General features: G+C 43.0%; 1 protein-coding gene across 1 annotated transcript; it reads left to right on the top strand.

Annotated features, from left to right (window-relative positions):
• The first annotated feature begins 363 nt into the window (after nucleotides 1–363).
• C6H1orf226 (chromosome 6 C1orf226 homolog) lies at nucleotides 364–15,782 on the top strand. The gene is made up of 3 exons (XM_030206750.1): nucleotides 364–388; nucleotides 13,228–13,546; nucleotides 15,278–15,782. Exons 1-3 carry the CDS (start codon nucleotides 364–366, stop codon nucleotides 15,780–15,782), a joined length of 849 nt encoding a protein of 282 aa, XP_030062610.1.
• The last annotated feature ends 637 nt before the right edge of the window (nucleotides 15,783–16,419 follow it).

Here is a 16,419-nt window from a genome sequence, read left to right as displayed (position 1 = left end):
TGGAAATACGGGAAGGGGAAAAAGACCGAAAGGCCCTTCTCCGAAATCCCTTTTTTTTTTTTTTTCTTTTTTAAACGAAAAGTCAAAAGACGCGCGAGGGTCAACTTAAGGGGCACGAACGGCGCAAACACGACCGTACCGAGCGCGGACAAAAGAAGACTGACGAACATGAGCCGGTTCGGGCGGGAAGACGGCTGCGCATGCGCGGTGCGCATCAGCGCGCAAGGACTAGCAAAGGCCTTTGCTAGTAAAGTGTTCCGATTGGAGGGGCTGCCGTGGACGTCACCCATCAGTGAGAACAAGCAGCCTGCTTGTCCTCGGAGAAAAAAAAAAACCCTCCCCACACAGAGCGAACCACGAACAATGTCCGACGGTCACACGGAGGCAGGCAAGCAGCTCAGACGGAGGGGGCCCCTACCATTATAGAACCTTGCTAGCGCCCGTTTCATTGCGCTGAGAAACGGGCCTTTTTTCCTAGTATATGTGTATATGATAAATTTCCACCTTAAGCACTATCCTGTAAATATGTGCATATTTATTTATCAACTTTAGATTCTGCCTACATTCCTAGCCAGATTACAAGAACACATTCATAAAAAACAAACAAATCTTTTTTAAAAAGTTAGTTATAATATTAAATAAGCAATACAGGTTAAACAAGTTAAACCACTTGTTACAGAAAATCAGAAAGTATAATGAGTAAACAGGAAATGATGTACAAAATTAAGGGGCCCTTTTACTAAGCCACAGTAGGCCTAGCGCACGCCTGCCGTGCTCTAAAAAGCACTTCCGTGGGATGTGCTGAGGCGTCTTGTGCTACTATGCTTCTTAGCTTATGCTAATCCTGTGCTGAAAAATATTTTTTACTTTTCAGCACGGGAGACGTGCCCATGGGCAGAGAGTAGGCACATTGCCACGTGCCACCCAGTTAGCGTGGGAGTGGCACGGGAGCCCTTAGAGCCTAATAAATAGGTGGCGGTAATGGCCACATGCTAATTGGAAAATTAGCTCGTGGTCATTTTACTGCTGTGCTAAAAGTAGCCTCAGCGCATGGGAAACCCATGGACTAAAAGTAGCACGGGCCACTGTTTAGCGTGGCTTAGTAATAGGACCCCTAAATGACATTCCTTCTTAGGCCACAACTATTGGAGAGAGTAGTTCAAAAGACAAGGAGATCATACAAGAAAAAAAAAGAAAAGGCAATTAACATGAAATCAAACCCCACTTTCCCCATTTCAGCTACAAACAAATCTTTAAAATAACAAAAAATATATACTTAAAATACTTAAAAAGAAGACTGATCTGCTACACTAATTAATAACTGACTTAACTACACAAAAAGCCTAAGAAAACAAATATGCCTTCAAACGTTTCATAAAGGTCTCAATTTGAGGAATCATTCTGAGCTCAGTCGATAATGTTCTGGTCTTGGGGACAGCTACTGAAAATTATCCCATCTTAGTTGCAACCAAACGAACATTATGCAGTGATGGAACTGACAAATGTCTAGTGCGCTTAGATCATAAAGCTCTGGAAGGTTGATATTTACACTTAGCACCTGTAAAAGTTAATAAGGTGCCACATCCTGTATTGTCTTATATATTAAAGGAAGCATTTTAAATGTAGTTCAGGAAAAAAACTGGTAGCCAAAGAAGATCTAGCGTAGTAGGAAATAAATGTGCATTTTTTTGAATACCAGCAATAAGATTGGTGGTAGCATTTTGAGCCAACTACATTGCTCGACATTTTGAGAACAGCCTAAGGTGCTCATTTTCAAAGCACATAGACTTACAAAGTTACATGGTAACATATGTAATTTTGTAAGTCTATGTGCTTTGAAAATGAAGCTCTCTATATATTATATTGTAGTAATTAAGCGTCAGAAGAACAAGGTATTGTACAGGAATTCAAAAATCAACACCCAACGTCAATTTTTAATCTACTGAACAAATGGAGTCAATATAAAATAGCTTGTACCATTTAGAAGCCTAGCTACCATTGAGTGAGCCTGGCAAAAAATGGCTAGGGCTGCCCAGTGGTAGGGGCCGCCTGTTGCCCTCTGCCTTCCATCCTGCTGTAGGGACTCTCTCTGCCTCCCTTCCTCGACCCCCACCTCCAGTGTCTGGTATCACTCTGTCCCTTCCTGTCTCCCTCTCCTTCTCTGTGGGTTCAGCAGCAGAGCAAGTGAGGTAAACAGGCTGCCTGCAGTCAGTCCCACCAGGGCCATTCCTCTGCCATGTCCTGCCTCCTGTGATATAGCTTCCAGTGGGCAGATGCGGCAAAGGAAAGGCCCTGGCAGGACTAACTGCAGATGGCCTGTTTACCTTGATTCCTCTGCTGGCCACCCACCGGGACTCTGGAGGACTGTGGCGGGGGAAGTGGCAAGATTGATACTGAATCCACAGTGTGGGGGGGGAGTATATGGGGGACCTGAGAGAGGGGGGGAAACAGAAAAAAAGTGCTGAACCCACATGGGGGGGGGGGCTGAGAGAGATGTGAACCTGCATTGGGGGGGGGGGGCAAAAAGATGGACCTGTATGAGGGGAGAGGCAGAGAGCTGGACTTTCACATGGGGGCAGAGATGGACCTGCACAAGGTAGGGGACAGGGAGTGGAAAGAAAGGAGATGATGCTGGACTTCTGGGGAAGTAGAGGGAAGACAAGAGTCCCAGACCAAAAAGGAAAGGAAGAGAGTGGGAGAAATGCTGGACCTTGGAGGGGAAAGGAGCTGAGGGATGAGAGCTAGACCAATCAGACCAAGGGTGGAGGTGAGGGAGAGAGAGATAACAGACCATGGAGGGGGGGAGGGGTTCAGTGTGAAAGGAAGAGATGTTGACCTCAGTTTTTGGGGGGGAGGAACTGGAGTGACAGAGAAGGGAGAGAAAGATACTGGCTCTGGGATGGGGGAAAGGAAGAGAGAGGGGAGAAGCTGGACATGGGGGCAACGGGGACACAGAAGAGATGGTGAGCATGGAGGGGAGCTTAGGGGCAAGGATACAAAGGAGCAGTGCTCGACACAGGAGAAGAATAGAGATAGGGACACAGAGGAAAGATGCTGGACAGAATGTATAAAGGACACAGAGAGAAGATGGATGTTGGACATAGAGAGAGATGAAATGTCAAAAGGACAGAAGACCCTGGAAAGAGAGTTAAGAAAAGCAGAAAAGAGACACTGGGACCAAAGCAATGCTCACTACAAAGGTAGAAAAAATACCTTTTCTTAATTTATTAATTTGAATATATAAGCTTTGGGAAATGTGCTTCTCTGATATCAGTTTCTATTTCTATTACTATGACAGGTTTCCTATATATAGGTCTGGAATGTGTTTGCTTTTGCAGGGTTTGTTTAGTGCACCTCTGAAGGGGTTTCCTCTTCTTCACCCCCCTCCCCCATCCCACTACCTTGGGAGACATGTTAAGGCATATTTTCAAAGCACTTAGCCTTCCAAAGTTCCATAGAAACCTATGGAACTTTGGAAGGCTAAGTGCTTTGAAAATATGCGTCATGGTGTTATATGGGGCCTATATTAATTTTTTCACCCAGGGCCCATTGAATCCTAGCTACGCTTTTAGTACAACTGCATGCATCTGAGGACGCATAGTAAGCTGGGAATTTAAGTAAGGTTTTGTGGCTATACAATAGGCATACCACCAATAAATAGCTATTCAGCTGTATTCAGAGCCAGATGGTTCCTGGCCATCCAAGATGACATCAAACACAAGCATCACCACAAGTCGATGCAAGCATTAAGAAAGCTAGAGAATGGAAAGAACTGAATATCATCTGCACAAAAGTCCATACTCTACCACTAAATCATGAATCTGCTGACAACAGAGGAACCCTGAAGGACTCCCATAGAGAGAGGATAAACAGCAGCACAATCCAAGCCCACTCGCACAAGCTGCTGCCTCCCAGAATGATATGAAAAGGCCAGGATAGGACTGTACCTTCAAGCTCAAAACAAGAAAGCTTCTTCAACAAGATAGAATGATTGAGTGTGTCAAATGCTACAGAGATATCAAGGAGGGCCATAATGTACTAAGTGCCTTGGTCAACCCCCCCCCCCCCCCCCCCCCCCCGCTTCATGATATCTATCATAGAAAAAAAAGCAGTATCTCTGTTCTCTGTGACCTACAGTATCCTACTGTTAAGGGTCTTGAAGTTGGACACACTCCACGTGGAGGGGCATAATTGAACGGGGCACCCAAGTTTTCCTGGGGCCGTCCTCGCAGGACAGCCCCTTGAAGGGGCGGGGAAACCTGTATTATCGAAACAAGATGGGTGGCCATCTTTCGTTTCAATAATACGGTCGGGGACATCCAAATCTCAACACTTAGGTCGTCCTTACAGATCATCCTTAGGTCGTCCTTAGAGATGGTCGACCTAAAAGTTAGAGACGGTCGTCCCCAGTTTTCGGCCATAGTGGAAACTGAGGACGCCCATCTCAAAAACGACCAAATCCAAGCCCTTTGGTTGTGGGAGGAGCCAGAATTCATAGTGCACTGGTTCCCCTCACATGCCAGGACACCAACTGGGCACCCTAGGAGGCACTGCAGTGGACCTCACAAATTTCTCCCAGGTGCATAGCTCCCTTACCTTGTGTGCTGAGCCCCCCAACCCCCCCAAAAACCCACTCCCAACTGTACACCACTACCATAGCCCTAAGGGGTGAAGGGGGGGCACCTACATGTGGGTACAGTGGGTTTCTGGTGGGTTTTGAAGGACTCATATTTACCACCACGAGTGTTCCCTGCTCCAGGGACCAGCATACTGCTGTCATGGAGCTGGGTATGACATTTGAGGCTCGCATACAGGCTGTCAAAAAAAATGTTTTTTAAATTTTTTTAGGGTGGGAGGGGGTTGGTGACCACTGGGGTAGTAAGGGGAGGTGATCCCCAATTCCCTCCGGTGGTCATCTGGTCAGTTCGGGCACCTTTTTGAGGCTTGGTCGCAAGAAAAAATGAACCAAGTAAAGTCGGCCAAGTGCTCGTCAGGGACGCCCTTCTTTTTTCCATTATCGGCCGAGGATGCCCATCTCTTAAGCACGCCCCAGTCCCGCCTTCGCTACACTGCCAACATGCCCCCGTGAACTTTGGTCGTCCCTGCGACGGAAAGCAGTTGAGGGCGCCCAAAATCGGCTTTCAATTATGCCGATTTGGGCGACCCTGAGAGAAGGACACCCATCTCCCGATTTGTGTCGGAAGATGGGCGCCCTTCTCTTTCGAAAATAAGCCTGTTAGTTAATTTTGTCAAGAGCACCTTCTCAGTGACACAGGCAGAGTAGAAATTGGGCGATAGATATAACAGTAGGGTCCAGTGATGCCTTTTTTTTAAAAACAAAAGGTGGACAATGGCAATCTTTAGTGAATCTGGAAACACACCACCTGCTAGAGAGTAGTTCACAATCCTGGCCAAAATCAGCACAATGTCACCAGCTAAAGCTCTCAACACTGGAGAACATGGATTATGTCATGAAAAAAAACAGGAATTTAACTAAATATAGACACCTCTTCTGCCACTCAGACAGTGTCAAACTCTGACCATGTATCTCTGTTTTGCAAAAAATCCTGCAGTCATAATTTGAGGGCTGAAAGCTTGTTGAAAAATCCTCTGTACTAAAAGTCATTTCAGATTCACTCTGTTGTTTCTGAGTAGTCCGATATCTCACTGTTGAGAAAAGCTCCCTAGAATGATTAAGAGACATGGCAATCTTATTGCAATAATAGCCATTTCTCACAGATTCCCAAGCATCTCTAAGAAAGTTTCAAGAAAAATGTCTCACGATCATCACTCAGATGTGAGTTCTGCCACAGTCTTTCTGACCACCTTATTTCACGCCTGAGAGTCTTGAGAGCCTCTGAAATCCAGGGCACAAACTGCAGTCTAATAACAATCATCCTCTTTGGTGCAATCTGATCTAGTGATGCTGAAAGAGGAGTTCCACAACTCCACAGCATCATTGACTACCTAACCATCAGTGTTAAGGAGCAGCGGAAGCCAACATGATTTCAAATTTTCAAGTTTGTACTGAGGCCTAATAGATCAATGTTGTATCAGTTCTCTCCTTTGAATTGGATGCTTGACAGTATCTGACTTGGTTTTCTTTCAGCACATCATTTTCAACTTGCCCCCTTTAAATTTCCAGTTCAGTTGGAATCTGTCATAACCGAGCTGTGTGACACTGTTAAACATTCACAACTACCCAGGATTTGGCCTCATTTTATTCCCACTTACGTCTTGCCCAAACATTGTAGACACAATCCTGTAGCCGAGAGCTTAGATCACGGCTCCATCCTGAGTCTGGCACAATAAGTAGGAGTTGTGAATGCTGCCTTCACTGCATCCCTAGCATGCAGTTGACTTTTCTGCATGGAGATAAAGGGACGATACAGCTACAGCACAACCTGGTCCTTGGGACACAGCGAGTCAGTCAGGTTTTCAGGATACCCACAGTGAATGAGATAGATTTGCATACAGTGGAGGTAATGCTTGCAGAGTTATCGCATACATACTTATTGTAAATATCCTGAAAATCTGACTAGCTGGGTGAGTCCTGAGGAGTGGGTTGAGAACTCCTGAACGCTCAGTCTTTTCTGTTATATAATGTAGTTGCTTGTTCTGTTCTCTATTTTTTAAAACAAAAGTTCTTTTTTGGGGAAACAGCTTAATTTTCCTCTTTTTCTCTCTTTTTCCTACTCTCTCCGAGTTTTCCATGTAAGGTAAGGAATGCTTTAACCTAGTCACCATCTGTTTAAAATACCATTGTGTCTGTTCTGCAGTGTGTATCCATCTAGTCCAGTGTGTGCCCTTGTGGTAATTTTACAAAGCTCTTTCCATATGTAAAGTCTGCTTGTGTAACTGCATGTACACATAAAAATTAGGCATGCAGAAATAGCGTGCCTACATTTGTATGATCTGAACATAAGCATTGCCAGGGACACAGTGTGGGTGCAAAGGTATGATGGATTCATTAGAAAATGCACAGATACACATGTAGAGTATATGATAGGGTTGTACCTTCATTAGCATGCATTCAGTTTATTAGTGTGCCTTAAAAAAATTAATAAAGGCTAAACTGATGTAATGCAAGTTAGGAGGTTGACATGCACTAAAACGTCTTAATACAAAAATTTTAACATGCATTAAAGCAAATCTATGCAACAAACGGGGGAAAAAAAATCCCTAGGATTCAAGGGGCAAAGGCCCAAAAGAACCAAAACCGAACCAAAAGTGTTTGCCCTGTGAACAGCCCTAGTATACATACACATCAATATCTTTTTCAGAGCATGAATAAATTTGGGAACACTGTTGATATGGATTTCCTCCATCTTGGTTCTTCCTCCATTTGTTCCCAAAACTGCTAACATTCCAGAGCAATTGAAAGAAACAATTACATCATTAAGGGTAATTTTTTTGTTGTTACATTTGTACCCTGTGCTTTCCCACTCATGGCAGGCTCAATGTGGCTTACATGGGGCAATGGAGGGTTAAGTGACTTGCCCAGAGTCACAAGGAGCTGCCTGTGCCTGAAGTGGGAATTGAACTCAGTTCCTCAGGACCAAAGTCCACCACCCTAACCACTAGGCCACATTTGGGACCCTGAATTGCAATTCTCTAAAAATAAATTTCAAAAATAGTTAAGATTTAATTTTATTAGTTAAGAAAAATCCGTTCTATGAAGCATTTTTTTTTAGATTTTCAATTGATTAAGATACTTTTATATATGTTAGTGATAAGTAGAATAGACTACTGTAACTCCCTTCTAATTGGACATCCCCAATATCAGATAAAACATTTATAGTTAATTCAAAATTCTGCGATTAAGTTATTACATAATGCTGGGTTTGCACATAATGCACATAATGGGCGTGCAAGTGGCAGATGAAGTTCAATGTTGACAAGTGCAAAGTGATGCATGTGGGTAAGAGGAACCCGAATTATAGCTACGTCTTGCAAGGTTCCGCGTTAGGAGTTACGGATCAAGAAAGGGATCTGGGTGTCGTCGTCGATGATACGCTGAAACCTTCTGCTCAGTGTGCTGCTGCGGCTAGGAAAGCGAATAGAATGTTGGGTGTTATTAGGAAGGGTATGGAGTCCAGGTGTGCGGATGTTATAATGCCGTTGTATCGCTCCATGGTGCGACCGCACCTGGAGTATTGTGTTCAGTACTGGTCTCCGTATCTCAAAAAAGATATAGTAGAATTGGAAAAGGTACAGCGAAGGGCGACGAAAATGATAGTGGGGATGGGACGACTTTCCTATGAAGAGAGGCTGAGAAGGCTAGGGCTTTTCAGCTTGGAGAAGAGACGGCTGAGGGGAGATATGATAGAAGTGTATAAAATAATGAGTGGAATGGATCGGGTGGATGTGAAGCGACTGTTCACGCTATCCAAAAATACTAGGACTAGAGGGCATGAGTTGAAGCTACAGTGTGGTAAATTTAAAACGAATCGGAGAAAATTTTTCTTCACCCAACGTGTAATTAGACTCTGGAATTCGTTGCCGGAGAACGTGGTACGAGCGGTTAGCTTGACGGAGTTTAAAAAGGGGTTAGATAGATTCCTAAAGGACAAGTCCATAGACCGCTATTAAATGGACTTGGAAAAATTCCGCATTTTTAGGTATAACTTGTCTGGAATGTTTTTACGTTTGGGGAGCGTGCCAGGTGCCCTTGACCTGGATTGGCCACTGTCGGTGACAGGATGCTGGGCTAGATGGACCTTTGGTCTTTCCCAGTATGGCACTACTTATGTACTTATGTACCATGTGACACCTTTGTTACAAGAACAACATTGGCTTCCTGTAAGAGAGAGAAATGTAAAATTATTGTGCTAGCTCATAAGGCCTATTATACAGGGATTCCAGAATATCTTCACTCCCTGTTGTTGCTTTATCAACCCTTCTCATGTGTTGAGATCCTCTCAGGGAAATAATATGGTTATTCCTTCTCATAAGAGATTTTGGTTAGAAACATCTGGAAACACTGCATTTAACTGTGTGGTACCCATGCTTTGGAATTCGCTTCCTCTGGACTTAAGGAAGGAATTGTCTCATAAGAAGTTTAAAGTTGTTTTAAAGATGTGGCTTTTTAGACAAGTTTTTAATTGTATGATCTACTATTGAAGTAGAAAGGACATTTGAGAAAGTATGTTTAGGATATTTAGACTGGTTGTGTGTATATATGATGGTGGAATTGTGCTATTTATTCCACCCCCCCCCCCCCATTGTTTTCCACTTTGTTTTGTCTTGTGAAAGTTTTCTCTTCTAAATATTGTAAACTGATCTGATCTGAAGGATGGTATAACAAATACCATGAATGAATAAATAAATAAATTCCTCACTATTATATAAGTTCCAGTTGAGGCAATTTGAGTATGGAAGCTGTTATTGTTGTCACTTCTGTATGACTTGTACTCGGAGGAAGACCTGAATCAAGGGATGGCAATGAATCTGTTAGATCTAACAACCATGTTCAACACTGAGCCACAATTTATTGAGCAGTTGAGGGCAAAAGGTTTGCAGTGAAAGGTGTCACACTGATTCACGAATTCAAAAGCTAACAAAATTGTCAATACAACACCACTGTAAAGTACCACAAGTATTCTTTGTTCTGGGAGGTGGTAGTGGTATAGAAATCTGATTTAAAAAATAATAATAATGGGCCATTTCACTTACTCCAAATGTTGAGTAAATTAATTTTACTATCTGACCGTTCACAAATTCTTGAAGGCTTTTCTTTTCAATAAATTCCTCACTAGATGTTGAAATCGATTATAGCCATGATTTTTTTCCTCGCCGCTTCTTTTTCAAGAATGTTCCTTTAACTCTTACAGTTTTCATAACATGTATTACAGATTAACTTGTACTGTTTATTACTTATGTAAGCCACATAGAGCTGAATAATTGTATTCGGATAATGTGGGATACAAGTATCAAATAAATAAATGTCTCATCAGGAGACACTAGGGAGGTTGAGTCTCAATTTCAAAACACATAGATTGTAATTTTGCAAGCCTATGTGCTTTGAAAATGAGCACCAATGTGGCATAAATCTCTGTTTCCCAAGTCAATCCTGAAGGTGCTCCCTAGTCAGTCTCAGGGGCATAGCCAGACTTCGGCGGGAGGGGGGTACAGAACCCTAGGTGAGGGGTCACATTTTACCCCCCCCCCCCGGCGCCATTGCCGACCCCCCCCCCCCCCGGCGCCGCCACCACCAACAACAACTTTGACCCCCCCCCCCCCCTCCCGCCGCCAACCCTTCCCCAGCGTCACCTACCTTTGCTGGCGGGGGACCCCAACCCCCACCAGCCGAAGTCTTCCTTCGTTTTGTTTCTGAGTCTGACGTCCTGCAAGTACAACATGCAGGACGTCAGACTCACAGAAACAGAAAGAAGCCTTGCGATCTGCAGGGCTTTGTTCTGTTTCTGTGAGTCTGACGTCCTGCACGTTGCACGTGCAAGACGTCAGACTCGGAAACAGAACGAAGGAAGAAGACGGCCTCGGGTGGCGGGGGTTGGGGTCCCCCGCCAGCAAAGCTAGCAGACGGCGACTGCGGGTTGGTAGCGGGAGGGGGGGGGGTCGAGAGGGTCGTCGGCAGGGGGGTCCAGGGCCAAATCTATGGGGGCCCAGGCCCCCATGGCCCCACGTAGCTACGCCTCTGGTCAGTCTTATTTTAAGGATATCCACACCGACTATGCATGAGAAAGATCTGCATGCAGTGGAGACAGTGCATGCAGATTTATGTCATGCATATTCATTAATTGAGAAAATATAATTGTGGTCAAATCACTGACTGTAGTCACTAAAACTACCCAAAGCTGCAATATAATCACATATAAAGGTAGTTCTGTAAATGGTTTCATATGGACCATCAGAAAGTAAGCACAAACGTCCACATGTGGCTTACAATGTGTGACATCCACAAGTTATGCCTTCAATCCTCATTGGTCCAAGAGGTTTTTTAAAAGCCTTTCTTTATTATCTCAAAACCCAAATAATGTCCTTAATACCCAAAATAGATTCTTACTATCTTGATTCTTCTTAAAAATCTTAGCGAATCTAAAGAGTGTATTTCAAAAAACACTTCCCACATAGCAGCATGTTTCACTTTAGCTGTGTTGGAGAAACATGGTAACTTTAAACATATTCACAGGCACCCTTCTCTTCCACAGTCATAATGCAAACATATGCAGTAGTACTTGATAAGTACGACTGGTAATAGTAGCATTTAACTTTATTTATTTATTTATTGCATTTGTATCTCACATTTTCCCACCTATTTGCAGGCTCAATGTGGCTTACAATGTATCGTTATTGGTAGATAAAGATTGGAGGATAACAATCAGTGTTGCATAAAGAGCGTGAATAGCATAATAAAAAATTTAAACAAGCATTTATAAGAAAGAAAACAGTTCTGATATAGGTAAGGTGGAGAAGTGTCACATTTACAGCTGCTGATCTTTGTGGTATGCCTTGTTGAAGAGGTGGGTCTTCAAGGATTTACGAAAGTTAGTTAGTTACTACTACTACTACTTAGCATTTCTATAGCGCTACAAGGCATACGCAGCGCTGCACAAACATAGAAGAAAGACAGTCCCTGCTCAAAGAGCTTACAATCTAATAGACAAAAAATAAATAAAGTAAGCAAATCAAATCAATTAATGTGAACGGGAAGGAAGAGAGGAGGGTAGGTGGAGGCGAGTGGTTACAAGTGGTTACGAGTCAAAAGCAATGTTAAAGAGGTGGGCTTTCAGTCTAGATTTAAAGGTGGCCAAGGATGGGGCAAGACGTAGGGGCTCAGGAAGTTTATTCCAGGCCTAGGGTGCAGCGAGACAGAAGGCGCGAAGTCTGGAGTTGGCAGTAGTGGAGAAGGAACAGATAAGTTAGTTCCCAAATAGTTTTTAATTTGCGCGGCAATGCGTTCCATAACTGTGTGCCCAGGTAAGAAAAGTTTGACGCATGCGTTAGCTTGTATTTGAGACCTTTACAGCTGGGGAAGTAAAGATTAAGGAATGTGCGGGATGATCTTTTAGTGTTTCTGGGTGGCAAGTCTACCAGGTCTGACATGTAGGCTGGGGCATCTCCGTGAATGATTTTATGAATTAGAGAAAATACCTTGAACGTGATATGTTCTTTGAGTGGAAGCCAGTGTAATTTTTTCCCTTAGGGGTTTAGCACTTTCATATAAAAAGGAATAAATTAAAAGGAGCAGTTGGAAAGGTTAAGAGTTTGCATGCAACGTGGACACTGTTTAAAAATACCATCTAAGAAGCTTAGACTACATGTATTCCACTCCTTAAAAAAAAAATTAAACAAAGACCAGACGATTGCCGGCATAGTTAAATGGGAAAGTGAAAAAGACTATTAAGACCTAAAGGATATCTTTCGACTTCTACAGTCTGCCCTGAAAATAGCAAAGACAGATCAAGATGAAGAATGTATATTTATTTATTTATTTAGGCATTTATATCCCACAGTTTCCCCGCCCATGGGCAGGCTCAATGTGGCTTACATTAGTTCAAAAGGCTAACAGCAGTATAAAAGGACACTTCAATCTAGTAATAGACAAACAGACACATTAAGGGCAAGGTAGTTGGTGGGGAGAGACAGAGGGAGAGAAGTGAGAAAGGAGGTAAGGAATGCAGTATGGTCGCATAACATAATGGGCCAGAAAACATTAAGGCAGTGCGGAGCTGCAGTGTAAGCTGTCCTGAATAAAGCGGTCTTCAGGGAGATTCTGAAAGCCTGTTGTTCGGAGGTAGCTTTTACTGAGTTTGGTAAACCATTCCACAAACATGCAAGGTAGATGCGTGGCTGGTTTTATACTTGAGGCCATTATACGAGGGGTAGTGGAGATGTAAGTAGGATCGGGAAGATTTGCTCATATTGCATCATATGCTGTGAGTTTCTTATTGGGCAGACTGGATGGACCAGGCGAGTCTTTATCTGCTGTCAACTACTATGTTACTATAGTCCCCTTATTCAAATGATCTTAAACCCTGTGGCATTTGTCTGGACCATGATCAGAAAGTTTCTTTTATAAAGTGGCAGCGGTAATTATTTGCTCTGCAGCTTTGTGATTCTTCAGAACTGCAACAACTGTGGAGCCTGCTGAAGCGTCATCTTTACATGATCAAAAAAAATCACTCTGCACAATTTTTTTTTTAAATCTTTTATCATGATTATTTTTCCTGTACACATAATGTCATGTGGTTTTCTCTATTACAGTTGACCAGAGCATGTTTGAGAACTCAAATACAACTCGTTCGTCTAAACTACCACAGAGCTGGTCTCTCTCACAACTGACAAAACCCATGCAGAGCAACTCTTCGACGGCTCCAGCAACTACCGAGTCCTCAAGCGTGGGCCTCCTAGTGGGAAGCACTCAGCACTTGAAGAACCTGGGCAAGGCTGTAGGAGCAAAGGTCAATGACTTCCTCCGCAGAAAGGAGACTGTGAGCCTCGGTGACATTGGGGTGACAGAGGTCAACAAAAATGCGACTGCTATTCTGTCTACCAGTGACACAACTCTACCGGCTACAGAAGGGTGAGGAAACTACACAACCACATAACTTCCTCTGAAAACTACTTCTAATTATCACCCATTCTGCACCTGGACTAGCTAGCTACACACACTGTAACTTAGACCAGTTCCTTACCTCTTGATTAACTGTACAAAGAACTTCCCTTTAGTTTAGCCATCCATTAGTATTATGCTTACTTCATATTATATCTCTGCTATTTGAATTCCAGTGCTGTTAAATGTGTATATTTATGATCCTATTTCATGGTAGTCCTATTAGGTTTCAATTTCTGTATGTATTGTATCTATGTTTATACTTGTACATTTTACTATTGTTATGCTGTTAACAAAATTGTAAGTTTGATGATAAACTGTACCTACTGTACACTGCCTTGGGTGAATCTCTTCATAAAGGCAGTTAATAAATCTCAAATTAAAAATAAATTTCTATAGTTCTACTAGACGTACACAGTGCTGTACACTAAACTCGAATGAGACAGTCCCTGCTCGACAGAGCTTACAGTCTAATCAAAACAGACAAACAGGACAAATAAGGGATTAGGGAATTACTGGCCCTGTAGTACTACATGTAGGATACTTTTTTAGTTCTTTTAGAATCAGGTAAATACATATCAGCAGCCATTAAACAAACTTTCAGGAAAAGTTAAATAAGGGATAGATAATGGGTATATATCAGTTCTGATTGCAGGATAAGACAGATTCCAAAGAACCACTTTTATACTGGCTATTGACAAAGGCACTATGACAGCTGAACTACGTCAGTAAAATTTCATTTAATGTTGGTTTGAGAAATTTATCATGCAAGTGTGTTATGAACAGAAGACAGGAAGGACAGCATTAGTAGCAGTGCATATACCTTAATGTTAGCTGGTTAGCTTGCATGTATGTGCACGTTAATGAGAGAGGAAGGAAGGCTTGGGAAGTAGGAGTGAAGAGTGTAATGTATTAGCTCACCATTTTGGAATGTCTGTATTTATATAAAAAATGTTTGAAAAACTAAAGTTAAAACAAATATATGTATATATATATATACACACACACACACACACACACACACACACACACAAAGTTAAAAGAAAAGAAATATATCTAAAAGCTGCAAACATCTTCCACCAAGGCAGTAGGTATCAATGCTAGATTTCAACATCCTGCAACAATGATGCAGGTCAGTACCTTGCAGTGGCAACCCTACCATTAGGCCAGCTGAGGTGGGGGTCTCAAGCAGCACTCTTCCCTTCCCTCCTCAGCCCTCTTTCCCTTGTTTACCTTTTTTTTTTTTTTCTAAAAGGTGGCAGCGATTCCCATAGGCTGCCCTGCCACTAGGACCGGCCTGTTCGCCCTACTGCGGCCCGCCTCTTGACGTAACTTCCTGTTTCCTCAGAGGCGGGACACAGTAAAGCGAAGAGGCCAGTGTTTGCACCACCATGGCAGGGCAGCCTATGGGAATTGCTGCTGCCTTTTGAAAAAGAAAAAAATAATGTAAATGCAGGGAAGAGGGGGCAATGGCATCTCATCCCTGCCTCAGGTGCAAGATTGCCTTGGGCTGCCCCTGGTACCCTGAATAATGATTGCCTATTCCATGTGGAGTTTCCATGCATGATTTACAGCCTCTTCACATACTTAAAGTGCATGCAGAATTAAATCCGTACCCTGTGCTTTCTATTCTTAGTATTATTTTGTCTGAAATAACCACAGCATAGATAGTAATCTGCCATTTCAAATTTAATCCCACAGGTCTAAGTACCAGGAGGTGTTCCCTCGACTTGATCCACCTCCACCTATAGCCAAAAAACGAACCCCTCGGGCTTTGAAGACCACTCAGGACATGATGATCTCTTCAAACCCTGTAGTGAGCAGCCTGGACTCTACAGAGACTTCACCTGAGAAAGCAGAACAGTCTCAGGATGAAACAGAGGAGACAATACCACTGCCAGATGGAACCAACTATGAGCTGCTGAAGGAGAGCACAGAGACTCAACCCTGTGGTATTGGCTATGAGCTGCTGGAAAGTAGGGCAGACCTCTCTGAAGCAGCTCTCTTTGTGCCTGACCTGCTCAACAAGGAGAACCTGGAATGTAAAATAAAGAAATCTGCAGAGACAAGAATAGCCTCCTGCCCGTACTCTGACATACCCAACCTTAAAATCAGCCAGGAGATGCTAGATTCTGGTAATGGCCTGCCTGGCAACTTAAGCCTAGACAATGAGAGGCCTCATCCAGATCTCCTGTCCTTTGAGTAGATCGCCTGACGGGAGGGCTATACTTTCAATCAGAAGAAGGCATTTCAGAATACAATTAGCCCATATTCAAGAGATTATTATCCTCTAAACTGTAGCAGTTGATTGAGAGGGTGTGTTTCTATTGCACATCCTGGGGGAGACCCTGCCCAGTCAGTGTTGCTTATCTGCAGGGTGGCTGCTCAAGGCTGCCAGCACTTGTGTTCTGTAAAAAAAAGAAAAAAGAAAGAAAAATAGTGCTTTGCTACGGACATATTAATTTAAATGTTTATATTCTCGAAATCTATGAAATATACTGATTTACATTGAACATTTTTACCTAGTTTCCTACAGGGAAACTGGTCTTATAAAATCATTATCAATGCATGTCTGTCTAGAGGCCCTTCCTTATATAGTGTGACCATTTATCCACTGTTATATAGTGAAAAGACAGCCTACCTTTGAATTCCTATAGCTGTTCTACCCACACAGCTAAGGACACATCACAGCTGCTAAACCACAGACCACAGGGTATGTCTGTCACACTTCATGGGCTCCTGCTATGTGTTACTCACCTTTGCTTCCTCTAGGGTAGGAGTTCCCAACCCTGTTCTGTGGACGCATCAAGCCAGTCTGGTTTTCAAAATATCCATAATGAATA

The sequence above is a fragment of the Microcaecilia unicolor genome, chromosome 6 (assembly GCF_901765095.1).
Source record: "Microcaecilia unicolor chromosome 6, aMicUni1.1, whole genome shotgun sequence".
In the NCBI taxonomy this organism is placed as follows: Eukaryota; Metazoa; Chordata; class Amphibia; order Gymnophiona; family Siphonopidae; genus Microcaecilia; species Microcaecilia unicolor.
The sequence above is the reverse complement of the archived record's forward strand: the minus strand, read 5'-3'. Positions and strand labels throughout refer to the sequence as shown.

Excerpts from the sequence above, each read along its gene's own strand:
- C6H1orf226 (XM_030206750.1), top strand. The coding sequence starts at position 364 with ATGTCCGACGGTCACACGGAGGCAG. Across the intron at positions 389-13,227 it reads CGACGGTCACACGGAGGCAG|TTGACCAGAGCATGTTTGAG; the intron begins GCAAGCAGCTCA and ends TCTCTATTACAG. Across the intron at positions 13,547-15,277 it reads ACTCTACCGGCTACAGAAGG|GTCTAAGTACCAGGAGGTGT; the intron begins GTGAGGAAACTA and ends TTAATCCCACAG.